Raw genomic sequence first — 14,202 nt, 5'->3', positions numbered from 1 at the left:
ATTGTTGAATACGATGTGAAATCAAGAAGAAATAAATAAGGAAGAAAACGTATTTGTTGAATATTATTTCTTGGTAAACGAGAAAAAAAAAATCTGTTTGATCCAAAAAAAAAATAGTGAAGAAAAATAGAGAAAAAGGATAAATAAAGACACAGTTAACAAGAATATTTATGTATGTGTGCAGTTTAATATAAAAATAAAGTTATGCAAAAATTAACTCGTTTTTATTTCGAAATTCACTTTATTTTTTTTCATATAATGATTATCTTGTCATCTAATTCTTACTTTTTTTTCATCTCATTTCATAAAGACACTATATCAACTATCTAATGAAAATTCTCATTAAGTATATTACGTTTAAAATCACAATTATACTTCTTGTTTTATATTTCTTTTAAATTGAAAATGCAGTCAATTTTATTATTACAGGGTTTGTTATCGTGAAAAAAATCCTACTGTGAATATTCAATATGTAATTTCTCTGCAACAGTCGCTAATATTTCATCGATCTTCAAGTATATGTTTGGAAAAATATACTTGACTACATCATAATTCACACTACGAAAACTCCTTAACAGACTCACTATATATAGGCTAGAGAGTTTCTCAATTTCTATGGAATTTGCAGAAAGAAAAAAAGGAATCACTTGCGACCGAAGACTTAACAGTTGCGAGAAGAGACAGTGACAGAGTGGAAATAGAGAAACTATTATATACAGTACTTAAATTTATGAATAATAAATATTCACAAAAGTTCATTACACTATACAATCGTTTACAATGGAGAACAAGAGGGTTGCAGAGGAAATTAGATGCCTATTACCAAGTAATTCCAAGTTGATCAATATATCGAACACGAATATCTCAGCTCGTGGTGCGCTTCAATCGTACTCATGGCTCGATTCGCGTTTACTTATTAATGTCTCACGCTCCTCCTCGTTGCCATCGACGAATGTCGCACTCGGCATCGAGCGATTGGTGACTTTGGTTAATCCTTCAGTGAATCCCGAATCTGTCAATCTGCAAAGACAACCCCATCAATTCCACACACCCCCAAACACCAAGACGACGCATGTGAGTCAGTCGTGTGAAGAAATGGCAAAGGACAGCAGAACACATGCCAGAGATTACTCACACTTCATTGGCATCCTCCTCGTCATCGCTGTTGCTGACGGTGAAGTACGGATGCTGCGATGCTGGCCGGAACTTGTACGCCGTGAGCACGAAGAATGTGTAATTGGCCATCTCCCTGAACATCTCGTCCATCCATGCATACTGAAAAGCCACTGTTATCTGCAAGAAATTCAATGCGAACAAATTTTCTCATTCTCCACTGCATTTGCATAAGCAATTTCTGCACAAATTCCAACCTACAATAGAGACGACAGTTTCCCCCAATCAATTGTCGTGTGATCGATTTTTTTCCGTTCTTTTTTTCCTCAATAGATAAAGAGAGCCATAAAAAAAAACTATTGAGTGGCTCTAGAAAAATCCAGTAAAAAAAAACCGACACATTACTCAATACTGATAATAATGCGCATAAACTCATCGAAAAAAGAATTATTATCATCCATCACTCAATGGCCAATTGATGGGTGGATAAAAATCCCCATTTTCACCACTTTAACTATCCCGTAAAACATGTGTCTCGTGTCCACACACAGAGAGGCTATTAAGTAGAGAAATTACCTTGAGAAGATAGACGATAATTCGCGTGAAGTAGATGTAGCACACAATCATTATGTAGAATTGCCGGAAGAGTTTCAATTTTCTCAAATTCGTGGCGGCCTTGCCGTCGGTGGCGGAAGCCTCCTGAAGGTGCCGAATTGACCACACAACAGGGAAGAGAATGGCGCCGCAGCATATTAAGTCCACAAGGATAAAAATGTCACCCCACGTCGTGTGCTCTCTGTCACCCACTTCGCTCTCCTCAATGATAATTGCCGCCACATTAGCCAACACTTGAAGTGGTATGACAATCATGAACAATTTCTTATCCTTATCGGCCAGTATGTGCTTGATGAACGTCCATCCTGTGCCTATGAGGACGATGGTGATGAAGAGAACGGCACCCTTGAGGCTGTGCGGAGAGACGAGAGAGATAAATTAAAGTCTGTATAATCGCACCATCAGGCGCTGAGAGGCAGAGAGGCACTCTTACAGATGAGTGATGTAGAAGAGAATTGCCCATGCTGCAACGTGCTCCCCTTTAATCTCGATAAAGTGGTAGTTGATGGCGTGAAAGAAGAGCGAGAGGGACTTGAGGAACACCAGAACGGCCATCAGATAGTGGATCTTGAACACCGGATGCCTGCAATATTGGGATATTATTATTATTGAATAATATATTGTCAGGTGCAAAAGCCACATCTGTGCAGCATCTCACTCACTTGCTCTTCTGCAGGATGAACACCCAGAACAGTCCCGAGAGGAAGAACAGCACCGCCATCATGAAGTACAGCGCAGGCAGAGGCATTTCGCCGGCCGATAAGTAATTGCCACTATTGTTCTCCTCAATATCCACCTAATTTGCAACGAGGGAAGAATGTATGAAAATTTATTCCAACCATTTTACCCAAATACAAAATGCCCTCCCCAGAATATGATTCTCGACTCACATTGAAGTTGAGGGAGTATTTAGGTGGATAGATATAATTCGGACAGCTGTGGAAATATAAATTGTAGAGACCCTCATCTTCCTTCGTGGCCACATAGAGAACAAACTAGGAGAATACGGAAAGAAATAAAACAATAAATCACTTCGCCTTTCTTCCACTTCACTCTCTGCGCCTATATAAATTTCTACAAATTCCACACACCCCCGCGCACACCCAGCATGATAAATGATTGAAACCCCTCTTGTGAGCTGCCCCCGGGCAATTACGCAAAGCATTAGGCATCAGGAATCATAACGAATACAAATACTCTCATGCACACATTTGGCGAAATTCACCCCCGGAAAATCATCATCCAATTAAAAATATCATCTCCATTGGCAGTTCAGCTCATGATTGGCAGCTCAATTCAATTAGCCTTTCAGGAGGTCCATTAAAAATTAATGCATTATTTTGAATCGACTCACGTTCATAGAGTAGTATTTCACGCCATCCTTCAGCGTCATGTTCATCGGGAGATTCTGTTGATTGCACTTGGCGCCCCTTGCGTCCACATCGGCTGTAATTCCATGGATGAGAAGTGTCATCAGTTATTCATGCCAACACACAACATTCGCCCCGAGCAGACAAACTCACCTGATCGTCGTCGTCTCTGCAGAAAGATGGATGAGTCACTGACATCAGCCTTGCTGTGGCGCTTCGCCCTCATCACGGGAATGTCCGCCCGGTTCTTGTAGATGTACACAGTTGGCGGCCAGTCCTTGGAGCAATCGATGTGCGTCCTGCCAAATCAACACACACATTCTACAACGTCTCGCACAGGTGAAAAGATAACACAGAAAACTCACGCGTTGTTTGCCAAGTCCATCTTTATGAAGATGATTGGTCCTCTCTTCTGTGCCGATGCGGGCTCCTCCAGGATGCACTTATCCTGATGCGTGTCCAGATACGGATTCATCGCGTCAGAGAGTGTCTTATCCAGCGATAAGCCAAACTACACACAAAATAAATCGATTAATTGCGTGGGAAAATGAGTGACGAGACCTCCTTTTCACCTGTTGTTTCTCCTCACCCACTGGAACCTCGAAGTTTAGAAATTTCACATCGAGAATGCCACCCTGATAGAAGCCGAAGGTGCTCAGGGCTATGTAGCGCCGGTAGTCGTCCTGAAATACCAAGCAAATCCCATATCAATCGGAGCTCCATTGACGCCTCCCCTCGCATTCCCCCATGACGTCAACAAAAAAAGCCATCAAAATATGCACTAAACCAGCATATATGCTCAAACTCACCGTCACTCCGAGGTGGTGCTTCCTTCCCAGCACCACTGGTATCACAAGCAACCATATCCACAAGGATTTCAGTCGCATATTCTGATTTTTCACGAGATAACACAGTTTTCCAGAGATTTGCTTGTTTTTCAGCTCACTCGATGTCACACTGTAGTATCAATGCTCGCTGACTGTGGCGCTGGCGACACTGAGTTGCTCCAGCGAGCGCCCTCTGCAGTGTCAAGTTTGTTTTTGTTGTTGGCTTTTTCTTGCAAGGAGAATGGAAGTGGAAATTGTTGATTACACCAATCGTTGCTGCTCCTGCTTCTCCAGCACGAGTACTCAGAGATCTGTACGGTCAGATTTCAATAGTGATCACACAATCTCATCGGCATGTTTGATGCTAACAGGAATAGATCTTCTGGAGTGCGACTCCTCGTCTTTCACGGAGAATATTTGCCTGCAATGCGTGGAAGATCTTGGGAAAGCGTTTGATTTCCGAGAGAAATGCCTGGAAACGCAGAGGAAGTTCTCTGGGTTAATCGGTGAAGAGAAGGAGGAGGTGAGAGATGAAGTTTCTGAAGAAATTGTTCAGGAAGAAGAGGTTTCTGCCTACATATGTTCTGTTTGCAACAAATATTTCAGTGAGTTTGTCCCTTTTTCCTCTGTTATGCCATAGAAAATAATTGGTGAATTCCTTTCTAGGTCGTGAAATTTATCTGCAGAAGCATATGAAGGAGTTTCATGAAGCGAAAACGGATTTGTCCTGTGAAATCTGCAAGGAGACATTTAGGAAGAGATCTAAGCTTGTCGCCCACATGGTGAAGCACAGAAAGGAGAAGAGTTTTACTTGCGAAGAGTGCCAGAAGGTCTACACAACTCGCAGCGGATGGAGGAAGCACAGGAATCTGGTGCATTTACGGCAGGAGACTTCTGCCAAAGTGCACAATCACTTGTGCAGTGATTGTGGGAAGAGCTTCAGCACGCGACAGGGACTCCAGACGCACAACACGACTCATACTGGCGAGAAGAGCTTCTCGTGCAGCGTGTGCAATAAGGCTTTTGCGCTGGCCAACAGGCTGAAGGCGCACATGAGAGTGCACACAGGAGAGCGTCCTTACAAGTGTTCGGATTGCGGCATGAGTTTCTCCCATAGGAATGTTCTGGTGTGCCACAGGCGTCTGCACACTGGCGAGAAGCCCTTCGAGTGCAGCGTGTGCCAGAAGACTTTCCGCCAATACGCCACGCTCAAAACTCACATGGCAATTCACAATGGAAAGCCGATAGGGTGTCCGGATTGCAAGAAGACCTTCTCACGCGTGGCTTTCCTGCACGTCCACCAGCGGAAGCACACTGGCGAGAAGCCCTACGCCTGCGATCGCTGTCCCAACCGGTACAGGCAGAAGTGTCATCTGGATCAGCACATGGACACGCACGACGGCGTGAAGTATCAGTGCGAAGTGTGCCAGAAAGAGTACTCGAAGAAGTGGAGCTTGAAGGTGCACATGTTCAGCCACGGCGAAGGAAATCGCTTCCAGTGCTCCGAATGTGGATCTACCTTTGTGCGGAGGGATAAGTAATGCTAAAAATGTGATTTTCTCTCGATTTCCCCCTTAATTTCGGTGTTTTTTGCAGATATAAGAAGCACATGAAGACGTGTCATGGACTTGATGCAGATGCTGACCCAACTGATAAGAATATTCCTGCAAAGGAAGCAATTGGAGAGAGTTCTAAGAAGGCAAATGTAATAAAATGCTATTAGACGAGCAAAAAAGAGGTGCATTTTGAGAAAAATCCCGCGTAAAGAAACTCAACGAAGGTCTGACAGCGCTTCTTCGATCAGTACTTTGGTGTCCCGCCGCACGGTGCGCCATGAGCCGCAAGGCGTCGTGCAGTGTTCGGTCATGTTCGGGCAGTGGAAGCCGTCATTCCTCGATTTTCGCGTGAACAAATCCGGATGGCGTGAATATTTTTTTATCTAATGAGAGTACATATTGAGTTTCTGCAGTTGTTCATTGAGTGGAAGTGCATTTAGACGGCGATATTGTGCGTAGGGTAGTGAAAGTGGACGGTCCAAGTTGCGTGGAAGATGGCAAATCGCACACAAGAAACGTCCCCAGTAAGTGTCACTTTTGCGTTTCCTTCCTCGCCTTTTTCACGCAACAATTGCCTCATTTTTCGGCGTGAAAACGGCCAAACGGCGCCCCCAGTCGCCGCCCCGCGCCGTGGGGTGGCGATTTGGGGCAGAAGCGGAGCACCCGAGGGTGGCGCAGGGGCGAAAATGTGCGGAAGAGAGTGTGTGATTCGGGGAGAAATGTCATGGCAGCCTGGCAGCGTGTGTGGTAGTCTCCTCGATGTCGCGCTTCCCTCATGATGGATGAAGGAGAAAAATTCGAGAAAGCGACCTCGCAGTGATCGCGCACACTTCTCATGATTTTCGCTTGCTCAACAGCACGCAAATAGTCACGCCCGGGTGTGACGGTGTGGATGAGTGGCCGGGAAAGGCTCTCATTGGCTCTCTTCTCTTTCCAGTCGATCCTCGAGAGGGTGCGATCGCGCGTGTCCGGATGGTTTTCTCCGACGGCGCACACCGAGCGGCAGGGCAACAGGAACGGAAATCTCCGCAGGCGCCGGGAGTCAGACACTGAGGAGCCTGGGGAGCAGAGCGAGGCTCCGCCGGTGAAGAAGCTCAAATCCTACATTGTTACTGTGAGTACTCAGTCTTCCGGGTTGGTTTGCAGGAGTGGAGTAATGTGTGCTTGTGGGATTTCAGCAAACTCCCGTGGACACTGGCGCTGATCCGAGGAGTCTAACCTCGAATTTCGTCGCAAACACATCAACACCGACTACCTCAGGCTTTGGCACGCATCGCAGCTTCCTGGACTACAGCAACCGGCCTCCGGAGCCCTATAGCTTCGTCAGATCCTCCCCGCCGGTGCACCATCCGCAGAAATCGGCGCTGAACGAGGTGGTGCTGCCGGTGGTGAGCGAGGAGGCCGTGCGGCAGGACGAGGTGGAGGAGGAGGAAGAGGAGGAGGAGGTGGAGGAGAGTATAGCCAATGGGAATGACTCGGCGTCCGAGAGTGGCGCCAGCATGAGCAGTGCATCGGTGAACATCTTCGGTGGGAAGAGTGGCGACGGCCTGAGACAGTCGAGTGTCATCAACTTTGGCTCTCACCTGCAATCGAAGAAGTCCCTCTTCTCCGACAAGAACATATCGATGTCGATGAGTTCACTGAACAGTCTCTCGCAGAAGCGCTCCTTCAATGCATCTCTCTACGGTAGCACATCGGCGCTGAGCGACAGTCGCCTTCTCAACATCCAATCGCCCTTCTATCGCGGCCGGACAATGTATGGCGGCGCATCAGCTTATTCGGCCATGCGCTTCAACAATCCCTTGAGGAGTAGACAGATGCCTTCGACGCGTCCCTCCTCGAGTCTATCGAATTTCTCCTCGTCATCGACCTCACAGCTCGGCGGCGCTCAGGCCGCGGCGCCCGGTGGGAATAGAGATGAGGTGCCGCTGTCGAAGACCGCCAAGAGGATCATGGAGATGATGAATCAACTGACGGGACCGCTGTCGGATGTGCGGAAGATGGCGCACAGCAGTCTCGCGGGTAGACAGGTGCCGTCGCTGATGCAGAGGCAGAGATTCACGGAGCAGGATTTGCAGGCCAACAGGGCGATTCGGCTGCAGACGCCCAAGACTCCCTACTCGAGAGGGTCTTCATCCAATGCCGCCGCGAGGATGAACTCTGTGCCGCCGATGACGGAATTGCAGGTGCCATCGATGTCGCAGCTGCTGCAGATGAAGAAGCTCCAGAGTCAGACGGAGCAGTTGCGGAAGTGCGCCATGGACTCAAATAGCACACTCAATCGCGTGACGGAGTACAAGTTGCCGGACACGAAGGGTGATGCCGAGGGCGCGAAGCATGTGAATAAGATGAGGAACAAGATTTCGAAGGTGCGTCCGGAGAATAGCAGCGCTGCCGACGATGTGGCGCCCGAGGTGAAGTTGCCCGATGTTCAGTTGCCGCAATTGATGTCAGTGCCGAAGTTTGACATCACTTTCCCGGCGGTGGTGGAGAAGAGAAATGGACCGAGTGAGTGGAAGGCGGAGAAGGCGAAAGAGAGAGAGTCCACTGCGAATGTCTTCAAGTTCTCTCAGCCAATTGTCGTGGGACAGACAGTCAATTCGACGTCTAGCATTGTTGGGAGCTTCAAATTCTGTGAGCCAATTGATGTGCGGGAAATGCAGGAGGTGAAGAGTAATCCTGCGGTGCCGATGTTCACCTATGCGCCAGAACTGGCGAAGAAGCGTCCGCAAGTCACAGTGGCGGAGAAGGAGAGCCCGGTGAAGTCACCGGTGCCACAGACACTGAAGATCGGCAGCAGTGTCTTGGAGGCCCTGAAGACGTCTCCACTGAAGATCTCGAGTGTGCAGAGTGAGAAGACGGCGCTGGAGACGGTGAAGGATCCTATTCCGCTGAAGATTGTCAATTCCTTCGGCAGTCAATTCAAGGCGGCGGCCAACACGTGGGAGTGCGATGCTTGCCTGGTGCGCAACAAGGAGACAGACTCGGCGTGTGTGGCGTGTGGAGGTGCCAAGAAGGGTGCAAGCAAGCCACCGGCTGTTCCGGTCGCGACTCCAGCCGCTCCGGCGATGGACAGTGGCTTCAAGGCTCTGGTGGCGGCACAAAATGCCAAGTGGGAGTGTCCGGGTTGCATGCTGAAGAACGACAATGCGCTGCAAAAGTGTCCGTGCTGTGAATCTCCACGGCCGGATGGTGCCTTAAAGACAACACCGTCTACTGCCACTGCCGCCAGCTCCAATCCCTGGGCGCTTGCGCCGAAGGTCGCCGACGAGGGCTTCAGCAAGTTGGTGTCACAGCAGAAGGCCAAGTGGGAGTGTTCGGCGTGCATGACGAGAAACGAAGCTGGAAAGAATCGGTGTGCTTGCTGTGATCAGGCGAAACCGGGCGCCGCCACGGACAATGTGCCGCAATTCTCCTTCAGCACTGTCTCTTCCTCGTCCAAGTTCACGTTCGGCATGCCAGCGTCTACGGCGGTGAGTGAGAAGATTGAGGCCACATCGACGGTGACAACGACGACAGCTGGAGGCTTCGTGTTTGGCGGCTCCTCGTCGGCCACAACGACGTCAAGCACCACCACCACCAAGGAGAGTGAGAAGACTGTGAAGGAGGCGCCAAAGAGTGGATTTATCTTTGGCAATGTCGCATCTACTGCGAGTTCAGTGACTCAAGAGCCGCCAAAGTACATCTTTGGCGCCCCCAAGGCAGCAACAACCACTGCAGAGTCGCCAGGGAAGCTTGTTTTTAAAGCCACGACAACGGTGACTACAGCTGTCGCTACTACAGCATCGACTACAGTGACTTCCAGCACGGGAGGCTTCAAGTTTGGTGTTCCTGCGCCTGTGACCACTGCGGAGTTGCCAACAACGCCCAAAGCGCCGCCAGCATATACTTTTGGGGCCTCACTGAAACCCGCAGAGTCTTCTCCGGCAGCGAGTGAGACTAGCACTAGCGTCTCGACGACACCGAAAGCGTCAATTGTCTTTGGAACGCCAGCTGTGACGACGTCAACTACCACGAACCTCTTCGGCAGCACCACTGCCACGGCAAGTCCTTTCGCGAGTTCCACAGACGCCTCGTCGTCGCTGTTCAAGAGTCCCATGACATTTGGCGAGGCTGCAGCTAAAGCGGAGCCACCCAAGAAGATCATTGAGTTCGGGAATGCTTCGAAGGCATCGCAACCGTTCACTTTTGGAGCTACCACGCCAGCTGTCTCCACATCCGCTCCGCCTGCGTTCTCCCAATCCACAGTCACGACGTCAGCGCTGACCAACCAACCGTCTGTGTTCGCCTTTGGGGGCGCTTCGACTGCGCCAGCGGAACAGGCGAAGCCTCAGCAGACGCCATTCATCTTTGGCGCGGCCGCGGCGAAGCCTCAGGAAGAGAAGCCGCCACAAGCGGCAGTCACCACGCCGGCAGCGTCGACGGGATTTGGGGGATTCGGAGGATTTGGTGGACAGCAGCAGCAAACACAGAATCCGCCAGCGTTCGGTTCGATGGCCACGTCTCCGACCTTCGGCGCCGCGGCCACTCAATCGCCCTTCAACAGTGGCATGTCTCCACTGAATTCTGGCGCTCAGTCAGGATTCGGAGGCACTCCAGCATTTGGTTCCACTCCATCCGCAAATCTCTTTGGCGGCATTTCCGGATCGACCGCCAATGCTGCTCCGTCGGTGTTCAGTGCTTCACCGGCGACGGGCCAACAGCCGGCGGCAAGTGCAAACATCTTTGGATCACCGGCCAGCAAACCGGCGGGCGTCGCGATGCCATTTGGTGGGCAGCAATCGCGTGGATTTGATGTGAATGATGGCATTGAACCGTCAACGAAGAAGATATCAACGGCATTCGAATTCGGCGCCCCAAAACCGGCAGAGCCGTCAAATGTAAGTTTTGATGTCTTCTTGTGCTGAATTGAGGCTGAATATTGATGGCTGTGATGATTTCTTTTGCAGACTCTGTTCACATTTGGCGCCAATAATAATAATACACAAGCTAATCAAGGAGATAATAAGCCAGCGTTCAATTTTTCTGCCGGACAAGCGCCAAATTTCAACTTTACCGGCTCAGCTCAACAAGTAAGTGAATGAATAGAGTGCGAGCATGTGTGAAATGTGTGAAGATGAAGAGTATACTAATTTTTCTTTATATATATTTACTTGCTTCATTTGCAGAACTCAAACCAGCCGTTCTCATTTAATGCGGCACCATCGGCATTTAATTTCGATGGCGGAAGCACTGAGGTGAGTTTGATTGCCAACCATATTACCAGTGTTTCTGTTTTTTCCCTATTCTTCTCCGTGTTTATTCTGTCTTCCCATGCAGAAGCATTTTTATTATTTTTGCCAAATGCGCATGAAAAGTCTTGGTCAATGTCCATTGAAAAAAAAGACATTAAACTTGTGTTGAGATATTGTGAAAGAAGAAGAGAAGAAAAAAAAGTGGGGGCAGAATGCATGCTCTGTCTCAATGTGTGCAATTGATGATGAATAGAAATATTGACGATTTTTTTCTTTCTCTGACTAATTTCAGACTGGTACAAATGCACCAGCCTTCTCATTTGGTGGAACTACTAATTTGTTTGCGTAAGTACTAATGTCCTTTAATCACATTGTTGTGTTTGAAGTTTGCTGTGCAGAGTATCTCTCGATGTGCCGAGGATTTTGGGTGTAAAGTGAGGATTTGAAGGGATGTTTTTGTTGTGCTTTCAGTGTGAATCCGGGTCAACAGCCGCAACGAAGGAAGATCTGTCGCGGATTGCGTCGTGTGCAGCGATAGATGATGCGATGAAGTGTGAAAAGAGGATGGTGGTCAATAGGGATGGCAATAGGGTGAAGATGAGGTGTTCAGGGATGAATTTGACAAAGAGACCATCGATTTATCAGTGGCGCTCTGTGAATCCCAATAGGAGATGTGCAAGGGCAGCTGAACATGGGAGATTGACCACGAAAGATGAGGTTGGACAGGAGACAACAGAGGGAATCGTTATCGCCGACCAGCCGAGGATGATGCGAAGTAGTAAGTTTGTGAAAATCAATAGCCCAATTTCCGCGAAAATTGCAGCAAAAACCAAGATATTTGTGCCAAGAAAGACAGCAGTGAATATGAATTACGGAAGAAGATACAGTAGATACAAGTATATCGCTCCACATTTCACAGATAATATGATGAACAGGAAGATGATGATTCGGGGAAGAGGTGTTGCGAAAGGATCAAAAGTGATGTCTCACGAGTGACGAAAGAGAGAGAGATAGAGAGGATCATGGCAGAAGAACATGTCGAGAATATTGATTGTTTTTATGTTTAAAAATTGATAAATGTGAGTTGAAGAAGAAATCAATGAATGATGGAGAGAACACATCATCAACATCATCATCAAAAGAAAAAGGAAAAAAAATTATTGATAACATGTTAGTCACATACTTATTAAAAAAAATTATAAAAGAAATGAAGATTTTCGCATAAGAAATTCATGGAGAAGATGGAGTCGATAAAATAAATATAATACGATAATTAAATTGAAATAGACAGAGATTTAGTGTAACTAATTGATAAAGAAAAAAAAGAACTATTTTAGGATGTAATTAATGTAATGGAAAGTGAGGAGAAGACGAAGAAGAATGGGGGATGAATGTAAATAATAATTTTTTTTAACTTTGTGTTGATGCAGAAAAAAACACATTTGTTCTTCTGTAGAGATATAAAAAAAAATGCAACTTACTTAATTTCAAGAAAAGATTAATGGAATTATTTTTGAATCTTGGCTTTTTGATGGGAAACTTCTGTAATGACCGGGTTGAAATGAGTAAAAAAAAAAAGAAGAAATATTTAATGTGGATAAATGTAAATATCGATAACAATTTCATGAATGAAGAGAAGATGAGAATATATTTTGCATAGTAGAGAATAGTTTCTTTTTCGTTTCTATTGCCGTGAGACTTGTGGAATGGCATTGGAGGAGTAGAGAAGGAAGAAAAAGAAAAAAGTTCGAAGAGAAACGAAAAGGACTCAGAAAAAGAAGGAGTTGAGAGAGAAATATTAGTTAGATAATATTTGATGAAGAAGAAGAAAAAATGGAATTATAGTCGTATGAGACACATTTGAATATAATGGCTAAGTTTTAAGGGAGTTTAAGGATATTGAAGGAAAAAAAACTATTGCAGGATGCTTTAATGACAAAATAAAAATATTTTTTATCATTTAAATGGCAATAATTTTCAATAGATTTTAGCTATAACCCTTATATTGATAATCGTTTATTTCTTCTTCTTTGCTTTAGCACTAAGATTTACTTGATGTAGTTTAGGTTTAAATAATTATAATTAGTTGTGTTTCTTTTTTTATCCTCAATACTGATGAATATATATATAAATTGTACGTAATGAGAAGAGTAAAAAAAATGAATGATGAAAAATTATTGCCAATATTAAATGACTAAAAAATATTTGTTTAATATGTGATTGTTTTTTTATATTTAAAATATAAAAAAAGATGATGAAAAGTTTATAATAAGATTGTACCTTCAAAATGATGTACATATAAAATTTTTTGTACACGAATTACATTGTAAAAAGAGAATGAAGAAAAAGTTAAATATTCAGGCATCCTCCAATATGTGAATAATGGTAAATATAAATATTAAATATATTGATTAAAAGAAGAGCGACAGAGAGAGAGAGAGAGAGATTAACTCTAAGGAAGAAGAAATATTAATAAAAGAAAATGCAAGTATTTCTTCCGCCTCGTCGATCTGCATCTCCGTCACCTGTGACTGTGCTCGTTTTTCCTAGTTTGGCGATCTGTGGCGTCTGGAGATATCACGAGTGCGCGATCTTCTCACGGATCTCGAGCGGCACGACCTGAGAGCCTTGGCGCACAAGACATCCGAATGACGGCGATCGTGACACTCTCTATCGCGGCATCTTTCAAGGCTGCTGCTGCTGCTGCTGCTCCGGCGCGCTTTTCCCTCACGAGAGAGTGTGACGTGCGTCACTATTCTCCCCACGGCACTGCTTCACGAGAGCTTTTCCGCGCTGAACAACAACAGACCGCAAGAGTGGCGGAAGGAAGAGATTTAGTGGGTCACGAACCTCCAAATTTTCGCTCGCGTGTCTTTGGACAAGTGTCTGACCTAGAAAAGTGTTTTCGAGGGACAATTGAACTAATCTCTTGTGGTTCCTACAGTGTCCGAAATTAATGTGTATCACAAACGCTTAATTACGCATTTTAATGCCTTTTTGCCCATGTCTTGTGTTTTTCCGATTTGGGGGAGAAAGAGAGACTTTCGGCATCAGAATGATTGTCGCCTTGAGGAACTCTTAGAAATGCGCGGTCGGAGAGTCATTAATCCAATTTGAGGGATTGATTTTGAGTGTTGGCTTAAACTTGAAAATTCTTCACCCATTTTACTGCCCAAAACGAAGGTTTTCTGCCCGCTGGCACCGATGCTATCGCCCGGAATGGCGTGCGAGATGAAGTGTGCAGTGCAGCTGATATCTTATCGACGCCGTTCGGCGACTTGTCTCGCTCCCTGTCCGGAGACAGAAGTCTTTGGCGGGCTGGAAACACTCATTCAGCACACTTTTGTGCGATCAGCAGAGAAATTATGTGGCAGAATTGAGCCAATCGACTCTAGAGGAGTGTGAATGATGCCAAAGTAGATTCGATTTCAATGAGATTCATGCTATTCTTCAGGCTAGTCTCTAATCATAAGGATATATCTGACAA

The 14,202-nt window shown here is 46.2% G+C and overlaps 2 protein-coding genes across 2 annotated transcripts; one reads left to right on the top strand and one right to left on the bottom strand.

The window, feature by feature from the left end:
• Positions 1–202: 202 nt before the first annotated feature.
• Positions 203–4,061, bottom strand: LOC132263543 (protein GPR107). Its single transcript, XM_059763348.1, has 11 exons — positions 3,908–4,061; positions 3,671–3,781; positions 3,464–3,609; positions 3,252–3,397; positions 3,083–3,174; positions 2,619–2,723; positions 2,391–2,524; positions 2,162–2,311; positions 1,690–2,080; positions 1,136–1,293; positions 203–1,020 (listed from the first exon to the last, which is right to left on the bottom strand). Exons 1-11 carry the CDS (start codon positions 3,983–3,985, stop codon positions 882–884), a joined length of 1,650 nt encoding a protein of 549 aa, XP_059619331.1. The 5' UTR covers positions 3,986–4,061; the 3' UTR covers positions 203–881.
• Positions 4,062–4,124: 63 nt separating this feature from the next.
• On the top strand, positions 4,125–13,118 carry LOC132262479 (nuclear pore complex protein Nup153). The gene is made up of 9 exons (XM_059761753.1): positions 4,125–4,530; positions 4,592–5,462; positions 5,522–5,645; positions 6,419–6,595; positions 6,660–10,361; positions 10,431–10,553; positions 10,650–10,718; positions 11,008–11,060; positions 11,187–13,118. The coding sequence occupies exons 1-9, from the start codon at positions 4,167–4,169 to the stop codon at positions 11,251–11,253; spliced, it is 5,550 nt and encodes a 1,849-aa protein (XP_059617736.1). The 5' UTR covers positions 4,125–4,166; the 3' UTR covers positions 11,254–13,118.
• Positions 13,119–14,202: the final 1,084 nt, after the last annotated feature.

The sequence above is a fragment of the Phlebotomus argentipes genome, unplaced genomic scaffold, assembly GCF_947086385.1.
Source record: "Phlebotomus argentipes unplaced genomic scaffold, Phlebotomus argentipes genome assembly contig_15, whole genome shotgun sequence".
Lineage (NCBI taxonomy): Eukaryota > Metazoa > Arthropoda > Insecta > Diptera > Psychodidae > Phlebotomus > Phlebotomus argentipes.
This window is presented reverse-complemented; position numbering and strand designations above follow the sequence as displayed.

Excerpts from the sequence above, each read along its gene's own strand:
- LOC132262479 (XM_059761753.1), top strand. The coding sequence starts at position 4,167 with ATGGAAGTGGAAATTGTTGATTACACCAATCGTTGCTGCTCCTGCTTC. Across the intron at positions 10,554-10,649 it reads TTACCGGCTCAGCTCAACAA|AACTCAAACCAGCCGTTCTC; the intron begins GTAAGTGAATGA and ends CTTCATTTGCAG. Across the intron at positions 10,719-11,007 it reads TCGATGGCGGAAGCACTGAG|ACTGGTACAAATGCACCAGC; the intron begins GTGAGTTTGATT and ends GACTAATTTCAG.
- LOC132263543 (XM_059763348.1), bottom strand. The coding sequence starts at position 3,985 with ATGCGACTGAAATCCTTGTGGATATGGTTGCTTGTGATACCAGTGGTG. Across the intron at positions 3,782-3,907 it reads AGCACCACCTCGGAGTGACG|GACGACTACCGGCGCTACAT; the intron begins GTGAGTTTGAGC and ends TTGGTATTTCAG. Across the intron at positions 1,021-1,135 it reads GAGGAGGATGCCAATGAAGT|ATTGACAGATTCGGGATTCA; the intron begins GTGAGTAATCTC and ends TTGTCTTTGCAG.